Here is a 26,904-nt window from a genome sequence, read left to right as displayed (position 1 = left end):
AGTCGTTTTCCCCAAAATAATATCAGAAATTCAAGCAGACATCATAAAAAAAAAAAAATAAAAAACTCTGTAACTGGCATCTATCTGGCTTCCTTGATATCTGCATTACAGATGCTCCCAGGACTGAGCCATGGGTACTAACCTCCTCTTCCGACCTTGGAAGAGGCCTTTCCTGGTCAAGGAGTAAGATGCAGCAAAGGCTGTGTTCTAAAGGTAAAATCTAGTTCCTGTTACCTTTCCTGTGGGTAGAGGAGTTCAATCTCTGCAACTGTTGATCCAGCATCTTTCACAAGCATTACATTCCTGTGGAAATATTTCACGTGGAGGAAGAATTATGTAAAAGTTTAGCAAAGTCACACTGCAGCCTCTTTCTGCCTAGCTCTCTCGCTGATAAAGCTTCAGTATTTGCCATCCAGTAAACAAACATTTCCATTCGGGCATTTACAAGCATTCCTACATCACATTACATTTGTGCTACTCCTCCCATACACTGTTGTAAAGATGGGGAAAGAGAGTAGCCATATCATATGTATTGCTTCTGTTGATCTTGTGTTTGTTAGATGGATGGGAAAATATACAAGCATACCAGGTTTCCTCCTAAAACTCACAAAAGACTACACAAGTTTCAGGCTTAATACACAATACCACAGAACAGACAAAATCCCAGGGATAAATACTAGCAGACAGTGATTTGCACAGTAGTAGTGAGGAAGAGAAACTGCACATGCACCCTTGGGTAAACCACACTACTGGTAAAAACTAGATAGGAAATATTTACAATTGCACAGTCAATTTGACATTTTCATTCCTCATCACGGTAAAACTGAAACAGTCATCTCGACTCCTGGCCTCCCACTACATTGACAAGACAGAGTTGAAAGTATACCTGTGCATATGGCTACTGCTTAGTCTTCTCTCTGCTTCGTGGCACCTTCCTGCTTAGTCCACATAACACTGGGTACAGTTGTCACCTCTCCAGCTCCTTTCTCCAAAAAATGTAAGTATTTTACGACACAGATAAACTAAGCATCAAGGAAGCTCAGTAGTATCACTGCTTCCACCATAAACAGGAAATCTGCATAGAAAAAATGTATGACTGCCCAAAGTGGTAGCAACAACTGGGTTACTGGCTAATATAATATGGATTTTGCCTCCCTCTCTAACAACAAATGCTATTTTGTACAAGAAGGATCAACCCAATAAATTCTGGAAATTAACATATATCCATGAAAATTTATGAATGTGATAAATTATTTTTTTCTGATTACAATATTTTTTTTCAATAAAACACATCCAATGACCTTTAATAAAACTCCATTTCTTTTCCATTCTTGTAGTATGAAGTACCTCAGTTATACTGCAATTTGTCCAAGGCAAAAATTCGGTCCTGATTTGGAAAACTGTATATATCATATTACATTAAACCACAGATTAACATAATACAGTACCTATACTTGGGAAAAGACAAAGTATTACATAAGGGAAATTTTTACATTCACTGCTGATCAAAAGCATCTACACTTTCTAGTGACAGCTACACAGGATACTATTGACAAAGACTTCTGCTACTACTGCATGTATCACAATAAAAATACACAGCCCAGCAAAACCTATGTTAGACTTTAACTCTCTGTCTTCATCTGGTCAAGACCCAGATTAGCACATCTGACCGCTCCTGGTTAGAGAGAATTCCATGTCTGTTCCCCCTGTTCAACTGACATCAGCCCTAGGCACCAGAGACATTTCAGCAGCCAGTACTTTTTAAATGATACCTGTATAGAAGCACATCAAAGAGTTCTGAAAGCAAAAAGAAATGGCAACAGAAGATGTAATTCAATGTACACAACACTTTCAAATCATTCTGATATTTCTTGATATTCCTCCCAGATATTTCTTTGTCACCTCTTACTAAAAGATAGACCAAAAAGCAACAGCACCAAGTACTCAACTGACACCAGACTTTGGATATAACTAGTCGTGTAGTTCCTACGCATTTTGACAGCTTCCCTTAACCATTCTACTTCCTACTGAAATGGACAACAGAATGGCATATTTAACTCCCCAAACACATTTCCTCCCTTCCGAACAAACAAAAATGTATTCCACTAAGACAGGGTACTATATGCACTTACAGATAGCAAACTGCCTGCAAATAAAAAAGCGCATTTAGCAGACATGTAGCAATTCACATAAATGTTTTATGAGCCCCTCCCACATACACACTTGGCAGAGCTTAATACGCTGACATATTACTATGCAGACTCTGTATATTCTAGTAATATTTGTACTCTTTCTAAATGGAACAAAAGGAGGATGCAGAAATACCTTAAAAATGCCTTGCCTGAGTACGGTGTAAATGTCCATAATCCACTTGTCAGTCAGTGTGAGGAACTTATCTATTCTTCCTTTCACATACATACCACCTCTTGCCTGCCCATGGAATTCTATGGTAAGAATGAAAAATATTCTGCCTTCTTGAAAAGTCTACCACATCAAAGTTGCAGAACAGAATGCTTTGCTATGTCACACCTAGTAGAAAAAAAAAATACCCTTTTGTATTGATAGCCACATGTGAAAACATTGAGGATCTGGGAGTGTACTCTAAATACCTGCACATTTTATATCCAAAAATTCTTTCCTGAACAGTTCACTAACTCACCTAGAATGGTCCCCTATGTTCATTAAAGAGACTTACACACATTTCTATGCCTCTCTCCCTAACTATGCTGAAAAACAAAAAGTTATAGGTGTATCTGGGCAAATAAGCCCATGCTCGGGGCCAGATGACCACCATTGTTCCCAAGTATTACTGTCACCTAAACTCAGTGAAGTAACACTTTTAATCCACATCCTAGTAGACAAGTACTACAGTTAGTTTCCATATCAACAGTTCTATATACACTTCCAGCTCTCCTCCTTGATACCTGATCCTCAAGGGCTAGTATGCCTAGCATATATTATGTACTGAAAGCCTGGTGAGATCCCTCCTTACAACAAAAAAAGGGGAATGCTCAAGATCAGCAAAAGCTGTTTTACTGCCTCATCTCCCTCTTTGCTGACAGACTGACATATGCTTCAGACTCCTTTGCCTCTACTACCAGAATTCACTTTCTCTCTTTCACCTCTCCAATTGACTGGATTTAAAAAACTTTCTCAATGAGCTTCATCTCACACACAGACTTTGCTCATCATTATATTTAATAGAACTCTTCAGATCTCCATTCAAAGTATTTCTTACTTTGCAGTAACTCAGTTCTGGGATTTCCAGTCTGTGGTTAACATAATACTTTTAAAGGCTGTATGAAAAGTGAGAAGCTACTGAGAAAAGCACACCAGTTGTTCATAGTCCTAAGTGATACCTGATACGCAGTAGCAACTAGTTGCCTGAATATCAAAAACTCAGATCCAGCTTAGTTCCCTTTGGTAAGCATTGTTCCAATTTTTAGTGTGACCACCCCAGATAACAACAGGAAACAGAACTTGGAATTTACCAACTAATACTTAGCTGTAAGTGAACTAGTAACATTTATGAAAGTACAAAAGCTACTGCCATGTTCTGCATATTGGTATATATTCTGACCACATGTTTTTTACCCCACTTGGACATGTTTCTCCGCATTTTCAGCTGATCCAGATTCAAACCTCCCCTATGACAGACCATTCATCAATGCTTCCATATCCTGCTCTTGTCTCCTCTTTTACTTTCTTTTCAGAAAGAGAAGTCACCCTACTAGAGGTCAGCATTTTAATCTCTGGTAGGAGACTTACTTAAAATGGAGGTATTGTTATGATGGAATATACTAATGATGTGTACAACTAGAATTCTTTGATGATGTCTAGATCAGTGTTCTCCAAAGCAGAGTTCACGTTCCCCAGGGGGGTAGGCAAGACAATTCAAAATGCTGCAGGAAGAATGTATATTTTGCACCATTAATACACACAATGAAATAAATGTTTAAAAGAGTGTTCATTTCATCTTTATCTCATCCTTTTTTAATTTCCATTTCTGTGTATGTTTTATAATGTACATGGTAGTACATGTATGTAACATAAATAAACATAGATTGGGCTGCATGCTCAAAATGTTTTTTACTGGTAGGGATGTGCAATCAAAAGCTTTTAAAGACCATTGGTCTAGATAACTGAAGAGGTGTTTGAATCTACTAGCTGTTAGCCATTAAGTCAGAAACATATAGCTTATATATCTTATATATCATTTCCCACTTTCTCCCACTTTCAAAGAGGAGTTTAACTGCTGGTGCCTTGAATATTTTTTCTCTCTTGAGATATATGAAGTCTCCATGAAGAACACTGTCCTTTAGTACCATGACATTCCTAAGGCATCTATCATTTAATCTAAACAGTGTTCTACAAATACCATTACACAGTAATTAATATCTATGTAAGATTCACAGAAGAGAATAATGGATTTGGGTTTTGGCTTTTCCAGCTTCAGAGCTATTACTCAACATTTCCAAGTTTTTTTACTTTGTTACTGTATCAATGTCTTATCTCCTCCTTACATAGAAATCTTTTAACATATAGATACAAATTTTTCTTACATGTTATGTAGAGACATTTGAGCATGTCAATTATTAAGAAGGTCTTAAATCCTTTTCATTATACTGTAATGGGCTAATGACTGATACAAATCTAAGAAGCAATTTATCTTCTGTACTTACCAGCTTGGATTTCCAACTATGACTAGTTAAACTAATCAAAAAAAGGCCAGGACTCAGAAACAGAGGGGAAAGTCTCAAAGAAGCTTTTTATATATTGGAAAATTTATAACAGAATTTTGAAAAATTCATCTAGATTCATCTGAATAAATGTGCACCACTGCGCCCCACCAGACAAAATTAGAGTGATTTAAGGATACAATTTAGACTTAATGCCAAACATACTTATTTGTTAGAGGTAAATCCCTGCTATTGTCCCTAAGTGTCAAGTAGCCATCATGTACCACATGAAAATTCTGAGGTTTTTAAAGCATCATTACAGCATGAAGCTGGTTCCTTATTATATGCATTTGCAAACTATGGTTCTTGCACAGAAAGAATGCATGTTGACAACACTAGGATAGAAGTTCTTTACACCCAAAGGGGTACAATGCTTTAGATTCAAAGAAACCAACATTTCACATGAAATGTTAATATATGTATACACACATGTAATTTTGGTTATCACCAAGTAGCATTGTAATAAAATACTCAAGAACATTTCAAGAAGAGACCTATATGTACAAGAAGTACATAAGAGAATCATCCCACAGGTAGCATTAGATAGCAGATGGGCAAAAAATGAAGTAGCAAAAAAAGCTGATAGTCTCAGCCCATGAAGTTGACCACTGGCTGACAGTAAGGATGCTTTCTACCTTCATAAAATAAAATTACATCAGTAAAGATTGTAGAATCTTCCTCATTTATTACTTGGGGTTTAGACCAGGTTAAAACAAACATGTCACCAATGGCATAACCATGAACGATTTTCCTGTGGGGCAGAGAAATGGATGGACTAGATAAATTCCTTCCAGCTTTATTTTGCAGTACTCTTAAGATGTGGCAGTTTTGGTGAAGTTCAATTTTTTTTAAGGCATACACTGTGCCTTATAGAGACAGTGGGGAAACTGGAATGTTGAATCAAAGATCGGAATCAGGACATCAGGTAACCAAACACCAAATGAGACAGATCAATGTGACTACTGTACTACAGCTAGTCTTTTGATGGTTAGAATTCTGGAAATTAGACTCACCATTCAAAGGGACAGTTCAGGGACTCTGCCTCTCCATCGTTCCCCTTACTTCAGTTAATATTTTTCAATCCATTTCTCCCAGTACTGGAGGTTTCTCAGGTCACAGTCATGAGTTTCTTCTGCTGCTGCTGCTGCCACCTACCAGTTTTATTACTCTGTTGCAGCAGAAGGGCATACAGAAGAAGTTCTTGTTCAGCATGGACATAATCATCATCCTTTGTCTAAGATGTCATGGCTTATTCAAGTTCTACAACATTTCCCCATACACTAGGTAAAGCACTGGGCACAACCAAAATCAATACAAGGGCTTGAAAGTCATTCCATAAACGTAAGGAACATGATCTGTAAAACCATATTTCAAGCAACATTAAATATTAAGACATTAACTTCTGCAGAATGCAGTAAATTTTGATCACTGCAAAGAACTAGTACTGTCTGTCTTTCAAGAAAATCTTCATGTAACATATATATATATATATATATATATATATATATATATAAAATCAGGTTAGAAATGCAAAACTGTGAGCCAACATGAATTTGTTCAACAAATTTGAAGAACAGAAATTATTTTTTTAGACATTGTTACAAACCCACAAATCTCTCCCCCAAAAAGACACCCAACCACATGCCTGAAAGTGTTACACCCGTGTCCTATAGCAGCTGATGCACAAAAATATACACAAATAAAGGAATAGGCCTGCCCAGTGCTGAGACGCAAGAAGTGGGTGTGTCTGAAAGGAAAAAGCATTGGAAACATAAGTATAACAGGTCTGTAAAATTATCTTGCAAGTAAAATTAAAGACACAAATTATACACTCAATTATACCAGTGAAAGTGGATATCACTCCACTGACTTTCACAGAGCGATTCCAGCTTTATTTCAGTGTAATTGAGAGCAAAATTTGGCTCTAAAATTATTCCCTCCCACCTTAATTTGGAGCTGCAATTTTTGGTATTGCTGAGAAATTTGCCTTGTTTCAGGAAAAAATAAATTGAGAATACGAAAAGTAGACTATTTTATGATGATATAGAAGAGTTATTAATGTACACAGAAAAAAGTCTGAAACAAGTGCTAATTTTTTACAGATGTCATGGGAAATAAAATAATGCATCAGGAAATTTGGAAGCCTGTCTGAAGGCTCACGTTCTTCCACTTTGAATGGCGTTCCAATTGTCTGATATTTACCTCTGAATAAAATACAGATTTTCCTCCTTAGATGAAGTAAAAAAATTACTAAGTTCCCAGCACTTTTAAGTGGTTTGAGATTAAGGGAAGGAGTCACCAGAGAAGGATAAAGTGTACAAATACTTAGATATAGCTGTAATGGCAACATAAAATGCACCATCCCATCATCCACATACAGGAATAATCAGCCTCGCAGTCTTTTTCTTTAAACACACATATTCTCCCATCTGTCCTCTTTACAGGATCTTGCTCTAATGAGTTTTAACAGATTTAATTTAACATTCTTAGTAGTGGTTTTTCATACCTTTCAACTCATGATTGATGCACTTATACTTTACGTTCACCTGGCAAATGGAAAGCATCATACTTTCAAAAACCTAAGCTAAAATAGTACACTGGAAAGCAAACTACCTTGAAGTGATAAAGAGGAGGTGGAATTAACATATTCCAAAACTACCCCTCATATACTTACATGAGGGGACTCACTTTTGTCTCACCTGAGTAAAGTAAAGGACAATGACAGTTTTCTTAAAGGTTAACAGGTATAAGGAAGGGAAATAAAGAAGTAGGATTTTCTCTAAATATCACTGTTAAAGAAATTATTCAAGGAGTTTCATCAAAATGAACTGATGAAAAGAAAGGAAGGCACACAAGTTAGCAAACTTATGAAGGCTACAGTAAGAGCAGAAAAGAGTCAATTTACCTGACAACAGGTCGGTTTTGGATGTCACCAAACTGCTGCATTTACCATTTTACCCGCTTGCATTACTGGGGGGAAAAGTTTAGGAAGGAACATTCTCAAGGACTTTTCATAAGTTCTCACTCTTGCCATCGGAAAGGGGAGAAGGGAAGGTTTTCTCTGGATTGTTTGACTTTTTTGGCTCCTGAAAAGTTTTGCAAAGAACAGTAACAAAGTGTGAACTGTTAGAACACATTTCTGCAAAAGAAGGGAGAATAAGTCACATAAAATAGAGCAACAAAACCCACCCAAAATCCGAGTATCTAATTTGTGTCATCGGTTTAAACAAATAAACGAAACAAAAAAACTTTTCAACTCAAATTGGAAATATGTGAGGCTTGGAGACTTCCAACAGCAGGCCAAGATCCAACCATCAGAATGCCCCAAAAGTCACCCTCAAAGGTTAAGAAAGACTTAAAGAAATAAAACAAAGGGAAAGGCAGCAAACATCTGGTTATAAATCCTGCAGTGTTCAGTTTAAAACAATTCCTAGAGCAGTGAAAAACTTAAAAATGAAAAGAGACCGTAGCAACAGAAGTTACCTGTCCGAGCACCTACTATTCCATAGAGAGGAGTGGGTCGTGTGTCTCACACCAGCCATAAAGCCCATAAACCTTCTCAAAAAGAGTGAGCCATGAGAAAGACACTGTACATGCAATTTGTTTTCAAAGTCTCTCTAAGCCCTTAAGGTCCCTTATGTATTTAACTGACGGATTTTTGCAATAAGGGGGAGAAAAGATTTAGCAAACGTCACTGGTTTCATTTGTTGGATTTTGAAGTCCAATATAACATCTGAAGTAGTATCTCCTTTGCGTCTCGCATACACAGATGTTCCAGAGGTTATTTCCTGAGTAAGTATCACACATGAAAGATAGCACACGGAGTGGGAGAAAATGCTCCAAGAGTGACCATCAGCTCAGAACAAAAACGTTAACAGTCCACATAGGCATCAAGTACTGACATTGTGTTACGGATAAGGTGTTGGAACATTCCAAGAAAAGATTTTATAAAACATGTTAAAGCATTAAATACAAGGCTTAAGATACAATCCGTACATTGACATAGGAAGACATCAGTTATAAACATGGTAAATTGAACAGAAGAAAATCTCCAGTGTTACAAAGAACAAAGCTTCATCAAATGTAATTTAAGAAACTTCTTGCAAACAAGAATTTCTAACTGGCTTTTTCAAACATTCAAATATATAAAAATAGTTCTGTTACCATTAGCTGTATTAGCACTATTGTAATCCAGCACTACATTGACTGTTTTTTTCAGCACGTGCTTCCAAACCCAGATATGGAGGCAGTGTTAGTGCAACTGTATGAAAGTTTAGCATGTGTTTTCAGCATATGGAACTGAAGGAAATACGGTGTATAAAGCTGGCATCTGTGAAGTTCACCTTCAATGGGAAACACTGCCTGGGTACAACAGGCTAGATCTGTTGGCGGTTTTTCCCTTTAAATAAAAATAAGACACCCCCTCACACCCCCAACCCATTCTCTGGATTTCACTCCTTCAGAAGCCATGGATAAGTAGGGTGTAAATACATAAGACAGGTGTGCCCATTTGTACCAATGAAGCCTCAAGCAAGGGTTTCATGTCATATCAATACCCAGTGTCCAAACAAATGTACATGATGTCTCAAACCCCGTCTCCCTCCCTGACCACTATGCATAGACATATCTCCAAACTAGCAATGGAAGCACCAAGCACAGAGGAGCACTTTATCCCAAGGGAGCCAAACCGTTAATCTCTCAATCCACTGTTCATCTTTCAAAAAAATCCTATGTCTACTTCACAAATTTCACTACTGTGAGGTGTAACCTGGACATTCTGAAAGGGTGATAAAAATGTAAAGTTCCTGTGAGCCACAACATACTATGGAGACTCAAAAAACAGTCCAGAACGTTCTTTTACCAGCTCTTTCCTCTAAAAGATGTGTCCTGTGATAGAAATACAGAGGTCCCACTATACCAACTAACACATTTACTCCCTGATGTTATCACACATGTGCTCAACATGTGCCACAGCTGAAAAGGGAAGGATTGACCCTATCAGACTCTCATGGAGTGCTGGCATCTACCAGTAAAAAGAAAAAGGAAAATAAAATATAAATAAAATAAACCATAAAAACATCAAAAAAAAAACCCAAAACACCACACACCACCACCCAAATTCCCCTTAGAAAAACAAAAAAAGGGAGAAGAGCCTCTGGAAGAGAGAGTTTACTGCTTAGTGACTAGAAAATCAGGTTTCTTTTATGTTTTGTGATTCTGCAACTCTTCATGGAAGTTAAAGACCTTCACATTCTTCAGGTATAACCTGTGTGCTTGAAGGCTCAGGAGGAAAGATTTGAAAATACCTTTACTGCTCAAGTTCCTTCTGTTGCTGGACCAGCTGGTCCACTCTGCTGCTTAACACCAACAGTCAACCTTTCACTTGATTTTAATAATAATATTTAATTCTACAAAAAAAAAAAAAGCCATTTTATTACATTCCTTTCAAAATAATTAAAAAAAAAAAAAAACAAAAAAAAACCAAACTGTACAAAGAAGCATGATCAAACCTCCATAAAGCAGGTTAATACTGTTCTGTTTATTGCCTCTTGAAGACTCTCTGCATAGTGTCCGTGAGTTGTGTTTAAGGTCCAAGTGAAGATAAAACAGCAGAGCAGCAGAGAGGTGAGGAAGGGCCACAGAGGTGGGCAGTGCAGAGCCTCAGAGGGTACATGGGACATGCTCCATTAAAGTATCCAGAAAACAGCAGCATTGCACACACACAACCCCCCTCCAAACAAACCCTATTTTCACAAGATTATTTTTCAACTGTAAACATTTTACTTTTTGTTTTTTAAAAAAAAAAAAAAGAGGTGTTATTTATATATATATATATATATATATACACACACATACACACACACATATATACATATATATATATATAGCTCCAGGGCTTTATGAACCCAGAGAATGAGAAAGGAATGAAAAGGGAGGAGGGAGAAGGAAGAAGAAAAGGAGGGGGAATATAAGGACTGAAAACTGGATTCAGTAGCTGTTTTGGTTATCTGTTTTCCAAAACAGCTCAAGGCTAATGAGAAAATGCACAACCAGAAGGATTAAGGAAAATCAGGCAGCCTGGAAAAAAATCAGGAGCTAAAGAGCCAAAACCAAAAAAGAAATAAAGCAAAGTAAATGCACACACACAAACACACACGGGTGTGTGCACTCACACCACACACAGGTAAGGGTCCAGGATCGATTCGTTAATTGTTTGTGGACCTAGGTTGTATATTTTATTATCTTTTTTTAATTCTGACTGAGCTCTCTTTTTTTGTCCTTCTTTTTTCCTTTTTTTTTTTTTTTTATATTATTATTTTTCATTTTTAAATCAGCTGCATGTTTCCCAAAGCTAAGAATTGAGTATTTCTCCCCAGTCATACTCTTTGGATTTCTGCCAACATCAGCTTTTATGTTCAGTGGGGAAAAAGTAAGCCTGGTAAGTATTGTATGAACTGCAGCTTTATTCTAAAGTACCTCTAGATGTCTAATCACTTTTAACCAACTTTTCCCACCTCCATACCTTACCACATTTCCCCCTCAAAAAAAGCACAAAATAAAAACAAGAAAAAAACCCACCCCACCAATGTACAGGCTTTTAACTCAGTGTTTTCTTAACAAACAGTCTGCAGTGTTTTCACTTTGGCCACTGTTAAAGATGCAGGCATAGAGAAGGGAGTGTTGGACTAGCATGTATTAAAGAAAAAGGAACAGTAACATTGCAGATCTCTCTCAAAAAGACTAAAACACTAACAAATACAAGTCGATGCACGTTTGCTTTAAACTAGTGTAATTCTTTTTCACATTGGATTAAACATTATTTTGTATACCAAACACTACAGTGCTGTTTATCTCTTTCAATCATGCAAAAAATAGTTAAAACGTGCCACTTTTGCCACAAATAGAGTATGACCAATTCCCCTACATACCTTCCAAAAATGAGGATTTGAAATGAGAAAAAAAACACGTACTAAAATCCTCCTTCAAAAGCTTTATAAATAAACATAGATATAAAGCTGCCAATTAATACCAAGATGGCACAAATTACAGATTTATACAGAAAGCTCACGTTAAGTCAACTGACACTTCTCTTAGCCTCATCATTTGAAAGGCCATATCCTGCAAGGTCAGAAAGTGATGAGTTTACAAGTATCCTCAACTTACAGCTTCCATCTACAAGAGTAGGAACAGTAGGTGTCCAGGAACTTTGAAATACCTGGTATTTAACACCTTCAACTCACACCGAGAATTTGAGGCACATGGCAATTTACAGGATCAAGCTTTACGGAGGTAGAAGAGACTTAACTGGTGCAGTAATTCACATAAGTTTCTAGAGAGCTGACAGACAGCTTTCTGAAAATCTTCAAGTGTGAATTGTGCTTCAATGCTTGCCTGTGAACACACATGAACTGCAATACATCTGGGGACCAAAGTGGCATCCAAATATAATTCCCACTTAGGTTGTAAACTGCGCACCTTCATTAGAAAACTGATGCTGAAGAGTGAAAACAATTTTATGTTCTGCAAAAAAGTAGGGGCAGCAATCACAGCACATATGCCTTTTACTCTTGCTCTCTTGATTAACACCCCCCTCCCTCCCCGTCTCCTCATTCCTCTGAGCTTCTCTGATAAACAGCATTGCAAGTTGGTTTAAAAAAAAAAAAAAATTTACAAGAGAGAGTTCTGTTGGTCATCTATTTACATGTGGCATCACTCCACAAGAAGTTTGATCTCATTGGCTAATAGCTGGTTCATGTTGAACAGAGCCCCCGGGAGCTTGGTGAGCAACTCTCTCTCCGTGGTCTCAGGGTCGCTGTCGACAGAGCTGGAGCTAGCACTCATATTGTCGACAGCGGCACTAGCTGGAGGGCCCAGCTCTGGCTCGCTAGTCTCGCTTGCCGTGGACACCACAGAGAGCAAGGACATGCGCCGCGTCAAGCGACCGGGGGTAAGGAGAGAAGCGGCATAGTCCGCTATGATACCAGCTACATCTAGATTACAAGCCTTGTCAAAGGCAATGAAACCTACATTTGCATTGGCCTCGCAGACGTAGAATGAACCGTCGTCCTTCATCAGCAGGTCAATCCCGCACACGTCCATCCCCAGGATGTTTGACACTTGGACTGCCAACTGCTTGCCTTGTTCACTCAGTGAGCACATCATCCCTACACCACCTGGAAGAAGGGAAAAAAAAAACCTGCCGTCTGTAGTCTGGTCACAGGTGACTGACATCCTTCTCAACTGGCTGGTGCTTTTTGGTTGGGAAGCCCCAAAGCAAGCCTGCAAGCATACTGCTGGTGACTCAGAAAACCACCTCCTTTCCACAGTGACGGCTAAGGAACTTGAAGTCACAGCAGGACTCCTAAAGGCTATGACTTGTTTAAAAAACAGTTAAGTGTTGACTTCTTAGTTAAGAAGGATATCACACGTTTTTATGATCCTAGGATATTAAAAAGACAACCTAACAAACGACCCTTGCTCCTTCTAAGGTAGAGGCTTTCCATACATATTTGTAGGCTATCACAAGAAATCTTCCAGCAAAATTAAACCAAGTGTTCCTGATTAGACTACACCTGTAACAGACATAATTGAGGGCAACTGGGATTAAGACATTATCATCTATGCTCATGTCCCTCTCAGCTTGCTACGTTGGTTACTTTCTCTAAAGCAAGAATTAGGAAGCATTTGTGGCTGAACCGCAGCTGGTGCAGTTCACAGTCCATCATGCAAGTATTAACTGACTCAGACTTCATCTATCGCAACACTTAAATTTTAAAAAAAGCAGGCACTATGAAAGAAAAGAACATTTAGCAGAAAAATCCTTCAGGCTATATTTCTTCAGCATCAAGTAGCAACTAAAACCTCTCATGCATTTTGGACATTTTGACTAAAACTGTACTACACATGAACACATTTTACCCCATGCCTGCTCCCGTTCAGTACAGTTTCAGCCAGGCAACCTCAACACTTCTTCCTCCTTCTACCATCAGAAAACCCCATCCTACACCCAAAGCAATGCAGAAACTCAGTTCTGAATATGCTGCAATCAGTGCAATAACCTTCCTCTTCCTCCCAAACATGGTATTTGTGGGAAAAGGTTGCAGGGAGGATCCTGACAGACTTCAGGCAGCATAGCAGCTTCACAATGCAATCCAACTCTTTATTGCCTTCAACATTTTCCTCCCTTAACACTCTCTTCTACCCTCTTGCCAACTGGCTGTCTCCTTCACCTTCCTCAGTCTTGTCTTCTGTCTTCCTTCTCTTCCTGTTCCTCTTAAAAGGATGACATGAATGATAACGTGGCATTAGCATGACACTGCCACTACCTCATCAGTTGTTCCATTTGTGTTCCTAGAACTTTCCCCTTCTTTTCATCCATCCTATCCAGCTAATACTTTGGGCAGAGATTGTCTCTCCTGTGTTTGCTCAACACATATCTCATTTAATCCTCAATCTTGTGCTTCCTATGTAAACCCCAACAGTAAACACAATTAATAGAAAATAAAACCTGCAACTTATTTCAGATGGGTTTGTGATTTTTCAGCTGGATTGAAAAATTCTGATCAAAACTATGAACAATGCTTTTCCTACCAAGTGAGCAGTTACTCTGCATCCTCCCATCTGTTGAGCAGCGGAGCATGGTGCCCACCACACGGCCTCCTACTACGATGACACGTACATCCTTGCCATGGGACTCTTTCACGTATTTTTGGAATAAGTAAGGGGCATCATGACGGATCAAATGGCTTAGGTCTGCCAAATGGTGCTTGTCTCGTGCCAGGAACACAGCTTTACCTGTATGAAGAAAAGAACATTGGAAGATTGGACAAAGCTACCAATATGAGCTGTACCAATGATTCAGTACATAAAACTCTGACTAGTATGCTATCCATTCTCACAGGCCCCTTCTGTAGCTTATACCCATTTACAAATTCTTCTATGGACATCAGTGTTCCACTGCTTCAGTCCTTCTAAGTGTTCAAGTACTGACAGAGTTGAGGAGCCAAATGAGGAGTGTAAAAAAGAAAAAGAAAAGAAAACAGCTTCAGATAAAGGAGGCACTGTTGTAATTTCAACTGTTTTCGGTGTGAGTCCTTAATGAGATAAAAAAGGAAGAAATACTGAAAGAGCAGATGACATTTAATTAATGGCACAGTTTTGTTCATGCAAGAGGACTGGACTCACAGCCTATTGCTTTGACACAAGGGAACAGTGACATGAAACTGTTCAACACCAGGCAGCTAAGAACTCTGAAGTCGCTAGTGTGCGACTGCAGAACCAACCACTTCCCTTGTGGGAAGCTGCTGAGAGCTGCTCTTCTCAGTACTTACAAGAGCTCACAACTCCAGAATAAGGCTTTGCAGTGGAACAACTACATTCAGAAGAGAACACTAGGCTCCACAGTATTCGAGATAATTTAGCAGAAGATTCCACAGGACATAAAATGAATGGAATGTACTAAAATTAAAAAAAAAAAAAAAAAAAAACCAAACCTCTTTATAAACCACTAGCTTTTCTGCAAGCAAACATCTCACAGATTTGGGGGGTTTAACCTAAACATGTCATTTCATTCCCCTTAATTTCTAGAGCACACCAAAGACTTCTTTGTTCTGTTCCAATTTTAATACTGATGAAAGTCGCTCCTGAAACAGGCTCTACCACTTTCCATCTCATTTCTAGTCTCACAAGATGGCATCCCTTTCCATCTTCAGCTACATTTTCCAACTCCACTTCCCCTTCCTTAAGGACTCTTTTATGTGTCATTAGATTTATGTTTCCCAATAAGGCTGCACATTTTTTTTTTTTGTGGCAGAATTGTCACTCAATTATGTTATAATGTTAAACAGAATATAAAAATCAATTGATAAACTGGCTATCTTAACTAAGGTAACAGAAATGCAGCAGTAGCAGAACTAGGAGAAATAACATGTGAAGAATTCCAGCAAGTGCTCCAAAGCCCAAGTGGGGCAGCCTCTGATTTGTCAGGATTTAAGGTCTCCGTAACTCAGAACACTGATTTAGGAACATGGAATTTCTCATCACAGAGTATCAGAATGTAGGCTTAAAAATCATGACAAGAAAGCAAAAACTTCCATGTGCTTTCTCCCATTCCCAAATTTAGCTCCCCTACAGGCACTTAATCCAATCGTATTCCTAAAATGGGATAAGAAGAATGATGCCTTGGAGGGGAACTACTTAGTTCTTGCGAATTACGCAGCATCATGACATCTTGGCAAAAATAAGACTGGCACATTTGCTGCAGCAGCAAACTACATAGAAATTTGGCCTAGAAGAGTATGACTTTTATTCATCAGCCAGTACCTATTACCATGTTTGCCTGGTTTTGTTTATTTTTTTTTTTAATACAATTTGCAAATGGCTGCTCTACAGTTAATTCAAAAAAGTTTTCCCAACTATCTTAGTGTGAAAGAATATCTACTGTGCATAAATTTGCATTAAAATGCCTGGAATTTAAAGTGCTCCAAAGCAAAATTTGTAAACAGATTTACATGAATCCTGACTAAAAAAAAGAGAAGAAAGTCAATAGCTGCAAATTCTATAATTATTTAGTGGATCTTAACAAGAGGCAGTGCCAAGTCAAATCCACTGTCTCAGATACTCCACAGTTATCAAGTTCAGCTTTCTGCAAAGTCAAACTCCAACTCGGCTTCATAGCTCCACAAGCACTTTAAAACCATATAAACAGGTATTACTGCCAACAGAATCAGGTCTGCTCTTTCTCTGCCCCAGCCTTCTGTTCTCACTCTTCCATTACATCAACACAAGCATTTGTGCAAGTAAATGACAATTCATGTAAGGAATTAATCCAAGTAAAAATAATCCATCTAGATTCATCCAACATCAGTTCCTGAATCCATTTACTACATGGCTACAGAAACACACACAGTAGCAGAAGAGATGTACCAGAGCAGCACAGAGCGGGAACAAACTGAGAGACAGTAATAGGAAAAAGGGGTGTCTCTTTGTTATGCTTTTGTCTAAGGTAACTGCTGGCTTATGTGCTTAAACTTCAGTTTCAGGCTCTTTTTACTTCCAGTATTTATTAAATTGGTTTTAAAGTAAATTTAAAACAGTGCAACCGCCTGTGCAAATAACCTCTGAAATTGATTTTAAACCTGGTTTCCTTTAGTAGATCACTAACATTAAATGAAATTGATGCATTGTTTCATATTCAACACATAAAACAAAAGACTCATAACAATTTAATCTGAACCTGCTGTATTATCACCAGTAGTGCCAGAGATATATTTCTGAAAAACAAAGATCCAGTTTGACAAATGATACGTGAGATTTTACTCAAATCAGAACCTAAATTATAGACAAGGTAGAAAGTAGAAAAGAAGTCAAATTAAGACTGAATGAACTAAGATTTTATTTCTTATGCCTATGTAGAAACATCCCTAAAATCCATGTAGGCTTCTCTCTACTTCCCTAAGGCCAGACCTTCCATCATTCCAGTTCAAAGCTTTCCCTGCAGAAGTCACCAATGCACCAAAATTTTGAACACCTATTCCCCCCTGCAAGACTAGGGTCTACTAAAACTGCTTCCCAGTGTTGCAGCCTATTCAACGTTCAGAAGTCCAGGGGTAGTAGAATTTAGATGTACCGCAAAGAAGTCAAACACCTATTAGAAGACCTTCTTAACTGTTGTCCCTTGACGAGACACAATCTTAAAGAGTGCTGCTCAGAATACTCCTTGCCCTCACCCCTGACCTCACACCCACCTCGGTGACCCCGCGTGTTCTTCACCACCATAGGGAACTCCAGCACTTCCGCCTCATCAATCATTTTGGCAAAATTCTCATGACCACCTGGCAAAAAGAAAACCAACAACATTATGTGCCACCAATCTGGTGTGGCCAAATTGGGGATGTAATTGCCACACGTTCTTCCCACCCCTACATCTTAGATAATGCAGAAAAACTATCAGCTAAGAGGAACATGGTCATGGAGCATCATCAGACTTTGGAAGCGTTTGCGATCTGTGAGATACTAACTCCTACTTCCTTTGAAATGGAAGACACAAGTGGACAAAGGCCTCTTGATCACAACCCCAAAAGGCTCAATCCAATCTTCCAAATCTGAATGCCCCAATTCTACCATCTTGTTCCAGTTTATCTATTTTACTTTATCAACTCCCACCTTTTCAAATGTCTAGCAGGGAAACAGCACAGACGTAACACCAGTAACAGTTCCATCCAAACTACTAACCAGGAAAGCAACATGTAATACAAAGACAAGGCATAATCAAGAGAACAGCAAAAATCCAGGTCTTGTCACTCCACCTCCCCTCTTTCCAAGACTTAAGTCTCCTGCATTTCATTCTCCCTATTTCCTGAAGTAGTACTTCAACCTTTTCGTCTCATTGCATCTGTAAGGACCTTAGAGAGTAGCTTTTAATGACCATTCACATGATTATGGTTCATACTTCAAGGCTATTTGAGTTCAGTTCAATTCACAGAAGGCTGACCACAGCACAAGAAATACAGAAGAGAAAGTCAGCAGACAAGGGGATGAGATTCCTCTAACAGTATGTGCAGTAAAGCACAGAAGTCAAGCCAAGACACTGGTCACAAAGCCAGCAGCAGCCATCACTACCCTGCCATGGATTTTAATGCTTGTCATGGAGTAGCAGCACATCCGCGTTTTTCTTGGCAAAGCCAGCTCTCACTGATAACTTGATACTTGTGTTAAAAAAAAAAAAAAAAGGTCATACTTCTGTCAAGTTCCAGAGACAGGCATTAAAAGAAGTGGCAGGGAGTTATGAACAGAGATGTTCTGCAATTACCCCATCATTTGTAGTCCCCTTCCCCTCGAAAAAAAATTAAAAACTCATTCCTTTCTCAAAGAGCTAGAGCAACCACACCTAGAAAGACATAGCATGTTTCTTCTCAAATGTGTTTTCAGAGTTAATTGATGGAAACAGCAATTCATAATAATTGATGGAAACCCATGTTTGTGTTTTTGTCAAGTTCCCCTTACAAAAGCCTACTGGTGCAACCACACAAAGGGGAAGAAAGAAATGCTATTTCCCAAGAAGAAAAGGAAGGTTGATAATATCTTCAATTCTTTAATATATTGTAATTAAAATCAGAAACAGCACCAGAGTAACTCAAATGGTTCCTCTAATCTAGTACTCTGTCAGGAACCACAGACTCCAGCAACAGACACAAGAAACATTAATAATTAACTGTTCTTGTGGGAAACATAAGTTGAACACTATGGCCTGTAGTCTTTTTGTCCTTTCACAGTAATGGATATATTTGCAGACATTTTAATTCATATAGAAGTTTAATCTACTTTCAGATTTTATCAAAGTCTGTATCTTTGTAGTATCCTATGACATTTGGTTCCCCAAGTTCTTGTCTGTTGTTTCAGGCAACTGGAAAAGAGTTCATAACATTTTAGTAATAACAGCCAAAGTTAGTTGCTTGGGAGGCTGAGGTACAGTTAAAGTACTCCTCCCAAGGCATCACAGCTAATCAACAAAGCCAAAACCAGAATTTGAGTGTTGTGACTTTTTCTGGTTACTGAACACTTATCTGTGGAACTAGCCTCATGCTACTTAATTCTATGGATTTCCAAAACTTGACTGGTATCTTTTGCACTGCAAAAGCATAAATTATGGTAGGCAACCATGCTACCCCTTTGATCCAAAAGCCTTACCATATGAAAAAGTGTCTGGAAGAGGCACACCATGACCAGCAAGTTCTTGAAACGTCCAGAACTTGTTGACACAGTTGAGGATGGCTTGGGGACGATTCATCAATCGACAGCCCATCTTCTCTAGGTGGCGAAGGACTGTGATATCACTGTCACTCTGGACCCAAGGTGTTGGCACACGCACAACCACTACTTGCGGGTAAGCAGTAATGAGCTCCCCGTTCACCCGGAGACCTGAGGAAGGAAGAAAAAAAACATCCCAGTCAACTGCAAGGTCTTCAGGAGAAGGTAAACAGGCAAAGAAATACTGCACTATATGTGATCACACCAGTGGTACCAGACTTCCAACAGTGAGTGTTAAAACAGTACAAGTCTCCCTAAAATGCATCTTGTCAGTTGTGCTGTTTCATACATGTCACTCTTAACCCACTTAAAACTAGGAAAAGGCAAAGAACAGACGGTATTAGGGCACACAATCTTGGGCTCCTTCCCAGGGTGAAGGACTTTTTTTATAGGTTGACAAGTCATCCTTTCTATGGGTGTCAGCTACACACTACATTCACGTCAGTAGTATGTAGCTCAGGAGGTTCCCACCTCCCACCACTTGTCCTTGCCTACAGGATACAGTTCCTACCTTTCCCAGTCCCAGATGCATTGATCCCTCTGTTTGTGGCATCACGTTACACAACATATTGCCAAAGTAACAGAGATTAGTATGACCCTTACAAAAAACCAAACCAGCAGTATTTTTAACACAGATAATTTAAATCATCTGATTTATACTAAGTAAATACTTGGAAATAATTATATCAGCTAACAGAGCAGCACCTTGTGACATTAAGGCAGGAACTAGGAGAGCCAGCTTTGCCACCAAGACCAATGTATTACACTTAATCATGACCTATAGTTTTACAGACTATGTCTCTGAAAGGCAGACTGCAGGAATGGTAGTATGATAGGATTAGACAGGAAGGCATCAAAGTCAATGAAAACAGTCTGGCGGCATATGAGGATGGGAAAAGACAAATAGAATTTGATATTCACATTATTTGCTTTATGATCCAAGTAAAACTTTCTGACTTTGGATAAAATACACAGCACACACTGCTGTCACCTTAAGGATTAAAAAAGAAAGAAGATGAGTTGAGAAATCACAGTGCATCTACATCTCTGTGGCTATGGAAGGCCAGCTGTAACCATTCAGATCTAGCCCACGTTAACTACCTGATCAGCTCTATTCCAAAGATGTTACTTTTCAAATGCTGACTTGCGTCTACTCAACCTGAAGACACATATTGCCAGGCCATGTATTTAACTTCATAGTGCATTTGAATTAATGAGGGGAGGGGGGGGCGGGGTGAAGAGAGGGTATTCCCCTCTCCACTTCCCATTTTCTTTTCTTCTCCCAACCAGGATGCATTGTAGAGTTTGTCTTAAATATAATGAAGCAACTTAACTAACTAACAAAATGGAAATAGAATTACGCTGCCCAGTCCTAAGGTAGACACAGAACCACACTCTGGAAAGGCCAAAACAGAGCCATATCCCATACAAATCCCTTCCTCCAATCCCCATTGCCACAAGTGCACAGAGTTGAGAAAAATAAGCAGACGGCCGCTGTGGCTGCTCACCTCATTAGCACCAAGCACTGCCGCATTGCAGCTGACATGACTTGCGTCTTTAAGCAAGCAGGCTTCACGCACACACACACACTCTATTTTATAGAGGCATCTCAAGCAAGAGTAAAAACAAGACTCTGCTAAAAACCTAAGCAGATGTGAACATCAGGAAGTGGACTACTATCTCCTTTATCTAGAAAAGGAGTACAGATTCAGCAAGCAAAAGATATTTAACTTGTGAGTCAGATTCCACCTTACACATGTATTTTCATTTAGGTACATGCCCAATTACACCCACTTTTTGCCACTGTAACTGCATGCACGTCCTGATCCACATGCAAGCTGTATAACAATCATTTTAAAAAGAACTGCATTTTCTACAGAGCCCCAAAATTGCCACTGTATCTTTGCTGTGAATCAAAACTATGTAGTTTTCTAATTCATGATCTCTCGGAGTCTGTTTTGTTGTTTCACTTTAAAGTCACACCACATGCTGAAGTTTTGCACCATGGAGTCGGAAGAAGAAAAACAGCAATTTAAGGAGATGTATATGCCTCACCTGGAACTCTTGTGAATACCTGCATTATATTTGACTATCAGACATGTAAATTCAGCCAGGCCACCATCCCCCCCTGGAGTGACTTTGTAAGTACAATGATGTTATCAACAGAACAATCTGAGCTTTTTGTTCCAGATTCAGTCATTTTTCTCTGGTCTGGATACTGTTCTCAGCAGAAAAAAAAAAAAAAAAAAAAATCTCTCCCTTCATAGAAGACAGTTTACAAACAAAGAGAAGAGCTACTCAATGAAATGTATAATTTGATTCACTACTACTGACATGCGCCACAAAAATTAGCTGCAGTCTCCCAGCAACACAGTGCTGCAAACAGAAGCAGCTTTATTACAGTAGAAAGGAGAGCCAGATTCTGCCATTTTGGAACAAGCTTGTGTTCAGCATTCCATCCGACACCCAGCAGTTAACAATCAGGCTAACAGTCATTATTGCTGAGTGGGCTGATAAAATAGTATTTATTCACTATGATGTGTTAAAAGCAGTAACACAGAAGATATTAATGCATACAATTAATTTATTTTCCAAAGAACCAATTAATGAATGCAAAGAGGGAGAAAGGAAAAAAGATATGTTACTTAGAGAGTGGTTAAGAAGTAATCAAACTTTTTTTTGAAAATGGAGATGAAGTCTTTCCTTTGCAGTAGTAGTACCATCCTGGTCCCAGAACAGTAGTAGCCAGTTACATTCACAGCTGCCTGTGGACAACAAACCAGCCTCACAAACATATAGAAGGCAGATGTTCAGATCATACAGAAGTACCTTGACAAATAACAAGTTGGTCCATTTGTTGTCACGGGCATCCACTGAGAAAGCCATTGCAGACATGGAAAACGGACAGCTATACAGTCCTTTGAAGTACCAATACTGAGAGCCAGGAAAGGGAGACTTCATGTTTATCTAATACTACGAACTTTACCAACATATAAAAACCATTTTACCAGTGCCTGGGGAACAATTTCTTAGGTTATCATAAAACGTTTGGGTATTCTTTTGCCCTACACGACAAAGACTCCTGAGTTGGAATATCACACTATAAAAACATATATAAATCATAAATCCTGCACTTGAACATGTCCTGTTCTTTCACTCAGTACCAGCTTTATTTATTCTCTGCAAGATGGAACTCTACAAAATGGAATATGGTAGACATTTAACATTACACACCAAACATCACAGTATTCAGATGGTAGTGCAAAAGGAGTATTGGAAATGCGAATAATAATCACCTGGGACTGAATCTGACCAGTGACACTACGTCCCTCAAATAAAGCTGAAAAGACCCAAGTTTATCTCAAAAACAGCTCAAAACTGAGTGGGTAAACACATGATTCCTGACCAGTTGTCCCAACTGGTCCTGCTGCTTTTCATTCCCGAAGAACAGCAGTGAGCTTAAAGTGCAAAGTAGCTGGTCTCTGCTGAAAAGTCTTATTTTGACCCAAACAGATTGGAAGCCGTCACATGAACCCATAAGGTCAACAGAAAGTGGATACAACATTAAACTCAAGTGAAGAGAGAAGAAAGAGGCAGAAACTTCTACCACTGTTACCAGTGAGATCAGAAGACGTATCTATACCCTAAGAAAGTTCTCAAGACAGTACCATCTAACATGGTAGCGCCTATTTGCAGAACAAGACACTCAGGATGACAGCTGCCTCTCGACAACCTGATTTCACACAGTTTTAGGGCGGATGCACGTGCTTTGGACGGAACACAGAATTCTGCAACTTCCTAGCCCCCATTCACGCATGAGGGTTTGTTTTTTCTCTAGTACCTTCTGTCTTCTTCCCTAGGACAAATTTGTCTCACAATCACAATTTCTCAGTAAAAAAGCCTCACTCATGAGAGAGTTATCATTTAGGTGGCACACATTACAAATTAAATGCCTCAAAATGCAAACATACAAACCAATCTGAGTTATCCTGACTTAACAAGTTGCTGCCCATCAGCTAAGACTCCTAAACTATGTGTTTGTTACCACCTTACTGCAAAATACAAGGCAAAATGCTTGACCTTAAGGCTCAGTGAAGGGATTCTACAATGAGTCTCGTTACACAAGTGGGACAAGCTAAGTGCCCAAATCCAAGCGTTGTAACAATATCACATACAGCCTACAAGGCAAACACACTTCTGCAATCAGTCACTACCACAGCCAGAGTATGTAAATTCTTAAACTGCAGCCTCACACCTTTTGCAATCCATAAGCACTAGTGCTTCATCTACCCAGTTATCTTATTTTCTTGTGCTTTAGAAACTCGAAGAAGCACTCTGCATTGAGGGCATTATCGATGGCTAAAAAGGATCAAGTTTTCAAGAAACCGTATGCAGCTTCTGAACATCTTAATTCACACCCAAGCAGCATTTTAAACTGCAACACATTCTTGAAACTCATTCCATTGAATCATTCCAATCTGTACAAGAATCAGTTCATCAGCAGATTAGTAACTACAGCAATGCAATATCTCATGTCCAGTTTGCACGTTACAAACAAATGAACTTTCAACTGAAACAATGCAAATGTTTTCACAGAAGGAACATAGTTTCAGGAGATACATTTAAAATCTCAAAGATTTGCAAGGACATCAAAAATAATTACAGAGCTTTTATAGCTCTCATTATAGCAAACATCAGGCATTTTTAACAAAAAATAAATCTCAGTAATATCAAATAAATTTATAAAAGTATTTTCATTCTAAGTTATAATTTTGGAAAACATTAAAACTGAGTGACCAAGACCATAGACATAGTACTTCCAAGTACTTAGGACTCAAATTCAGGTCTTCAAATACAGCATGTGACCATAAGAACCACAGCCAAGTTCTTCAATAAAATGGTATGATGCAAAGCTAAATGCTCAAAGTATTTAATATGCAATCAGAAGGAGAACTGGGTAGGCTTACATGTAAATCAAATTACTGATATCAAGCTTCTATTTTTATATTGTATGAATCATCGGTATTAATTGATAGACTGTAATAGATGAAAAGGCTGAGGTAGCTGGCAATGTCAGGAGCTCTGGCCTGGGGAAGAAATGCAAAGGACACTGACATAAAAGTAATGAACAAGAAACTTTCTCAGGGAGAAATACTATATTTATGTTTACTTCTATATGTACATTAGAAAAACCTACATCAGTAAGTAGGCTTCCATGATGAAAACCAGCAAGCCTTTCAACCTGTACCTGAAGACTGATAACTGCCTTGACACCAGTGGAAGTTTATGACCTATCATATTATATTTCTGACCAAATGGATCAAAAGAGCAGGAATGATACACAAAAGCTGGGTTTGCAGCAGTTCCCTATGCAGTATTGCCATGAATCCAGAAACATAGAACATTCCAGTCATTAACCTGTCTTCTTTCAAACTGACTTCCAAATGTATGCATTTCACAGAATTTTTCTGAGAACTGTGTGACCATGCAAAGTGACCGAACGTGACAAGAAAGTTAAGTTATTCTTTGTAGAGCATGGATAGCTATGAAAGGAATCCTTACCTCTGCGACCACAGCTGCCACAAGCAACCACTTCTCAGAAGAAGAATCTAACTTCAGCAACTGACTCTGTCTCTGGTAAAACCCCTAATAAATCCCAACTGCTTTGAAATATATAAGTAAAACTAAGCAGGAAAAAAGTGTTTCAGTATTCAGACATATTCAGTATGTGGAATATACTTCTAACAGGCATACCATACAAGTAGAATAATGCATGGTCATCATGCATGCAGCATTCAAAAAACACAGAAAATTTAATTCAAATTTTCGAAAGCACTAAACATATACCAGCTCCCATCACGTTCCCAACAGGAATTAACAGGGACTGAGAACTTCTAAAAATATTACCCAGATTTCGCCTCAGAGATCTGTATGCTATCCTGAAAGTCTCCAGCTCTCTCAACTTCGTTATACCAATTTATTCATCCATCCATCCATGGAGTTGCTAACGTTTCCCAAATGAACAGTCACTCAGCAAGCAGGCTCTAATGAATTCAACCTACTCTGCTGGGAAAACCAGGCTAACCTTCCATCACACAACCCCTTCCTCGTATTTTGAGGACATCATATTCTGCTACCTGCTTTTCCCAATTAATTGGTTGTTCTAACAAAAATCACTGATTTTTTTTTTTTTCTACAAACCTAGACTCACTCCTGTGCTCAAAACAGTGCATTACTATTTCTGGTTCATTCTTCCTCCCGATATCGGTCAGCCACAAGATGCTGCATAATATTTGTGTTAAAGTTCTAAAGCGTCTAATAATTACTTACAGTTTACTTGCAGGGAATTAAATGTGTTACATCCTAATTGCCATATAAAAGCAAGTTTAAAGCTCAAAAGGGAAATGCCCCAAACTTTAACAGCAGATTACTGGCGATAACAAGATGTGTTCCCTCACTAAATAGAACTAGATCTCTAAAATTTTTAAAATCAGCATACTTTGAACATACATTCTGTCAAGAGAGTGGCAGAATCTAGGAATAATTAACAAAAGTAGAATTAACATTAGTAAAATACTATTGTATACCTCAAAAGCCTGCTGCAAAATACTAATTATCGTTACATATCTACCTATCTATCAAACAAATGTAAGCAACATGAATGTCCACAAATTGGGTGATATGTAGTGAAGTATACCACTTTAAACACAATTTTATTTAAACTAGAACGTAACCTTTGAAGAGCAGCTAACATGCTGAATTTTTACAAATCCACCAATGTATTAACACCAAACTAAACCTCCCCCTTGGGAGCTGCACAGGCATTTTCTCCTCTGCATCTCTTACCACCTGACAGCCACAGTTTATTAGTTTGAGCACTACGTTGCAACAATTTCTCCAAAAGTTCACTGTCATGTAAAAGATCCTTTGATATCTAGTATTACCAAGCTGTTTTTCACTCTATTGTACACAGAAACAGACTCCTACAGTAGTTCTGTGCTGGGCATTTTAAGTTCACATTCTCTCCCTTCCTATCCTACTTACTAGTTTTTCAAACCAAATTAGCAAGTGCTGGCATTTAACCCTATGGGTTCAACATGACCTCAATCTCCTTCTCCACACAAACTTAACCAAAACGGCTTTCTCGCCGAGGTACACTTCCACAGCACAGCAGTTCAAATGAAATCACACACAGCAGAGACAAAACTGATCCCTCTAGAACTGTTCTACACCATTCTAGTCTGAAACAGAGAAAAAGAAGAGCAACTTCAGCTTCAATTCATAAATTCCTAACAAAAGCATTGTGAAAACTTTCACAACAGGCCACGGGCTGCAGGTCCAAACAGAAAGCAAGCGG

The 26,904-nt window shown here is 38.6% G+C and overlaps 1 protein-coding gene across 9 annotated transcripts in view; it reads right to left on the bottom strand.

Annotated features, from left to right (window-relative positions):
- Window positions 1-26,904, bottom strand: part of RIMKLB (ribosomal modification protein rimK like family member B) — a 71,485-nt gene that overhangs the window by 7,743 nt on the left and 36,838 nt on the right. For 5 of the 9 annotated variants that reach the window (XM_032983812.2, XM_032983807.2, XM_042795303.1 and 2 more), the window contains 4 exons: window positions 19,428-19,658; window positions 17,486-17,572; window positions 14,331-14,534; window positions 10,259-12,913 (listed from right to left, as the gene is read on the bottom strand). In XM_032983812.2, the coding sequence (XP_032839703.1) occupies window positions 12,450-12,913; window positions 14,331-14,534; window positions 17,486-17,572; window positions 19,428-19,658 (986 nt within the window). In that variant the 3' untranslated portion in view covers window positions 10,259-12,449. Of the gene's footprint in view, window positions 1-234; window positions 304-886; window positions 3,903-5,752; window positions 5,908-7,644; window positions 7,826-10,258; window positions 12,914-14,330; window positions 14,535-17,485; window positions 17,573-19,427; window positions 19,659-26,904 lie in introns of those variants that run through there. The other 4 variants (XR_006165541.1, XR_006165542.1, XR_006165543.1 and 1 more) reach the window with 4 other exon arrangements.

The sequence above is a fragment of the Tyto alba genome, unplaced genomic scaffold (assembly GCF_018691265.1).
Source record: "Tyto alba isolate M040663 unplaced genomic scaffold, T.alba_DEE_v4.0 Super-Scaffold_21, whole genome shotgun sequence".
Classification (NCBI taxonomy): Eukaryota; Metazoa; Chordata; class Aves; order Strigiformes; family Tytonidae; genus Tyto; species Tyto alba.
This window is presented reverse-complemented; position numbering and strand designations above follow the sequence as displayed.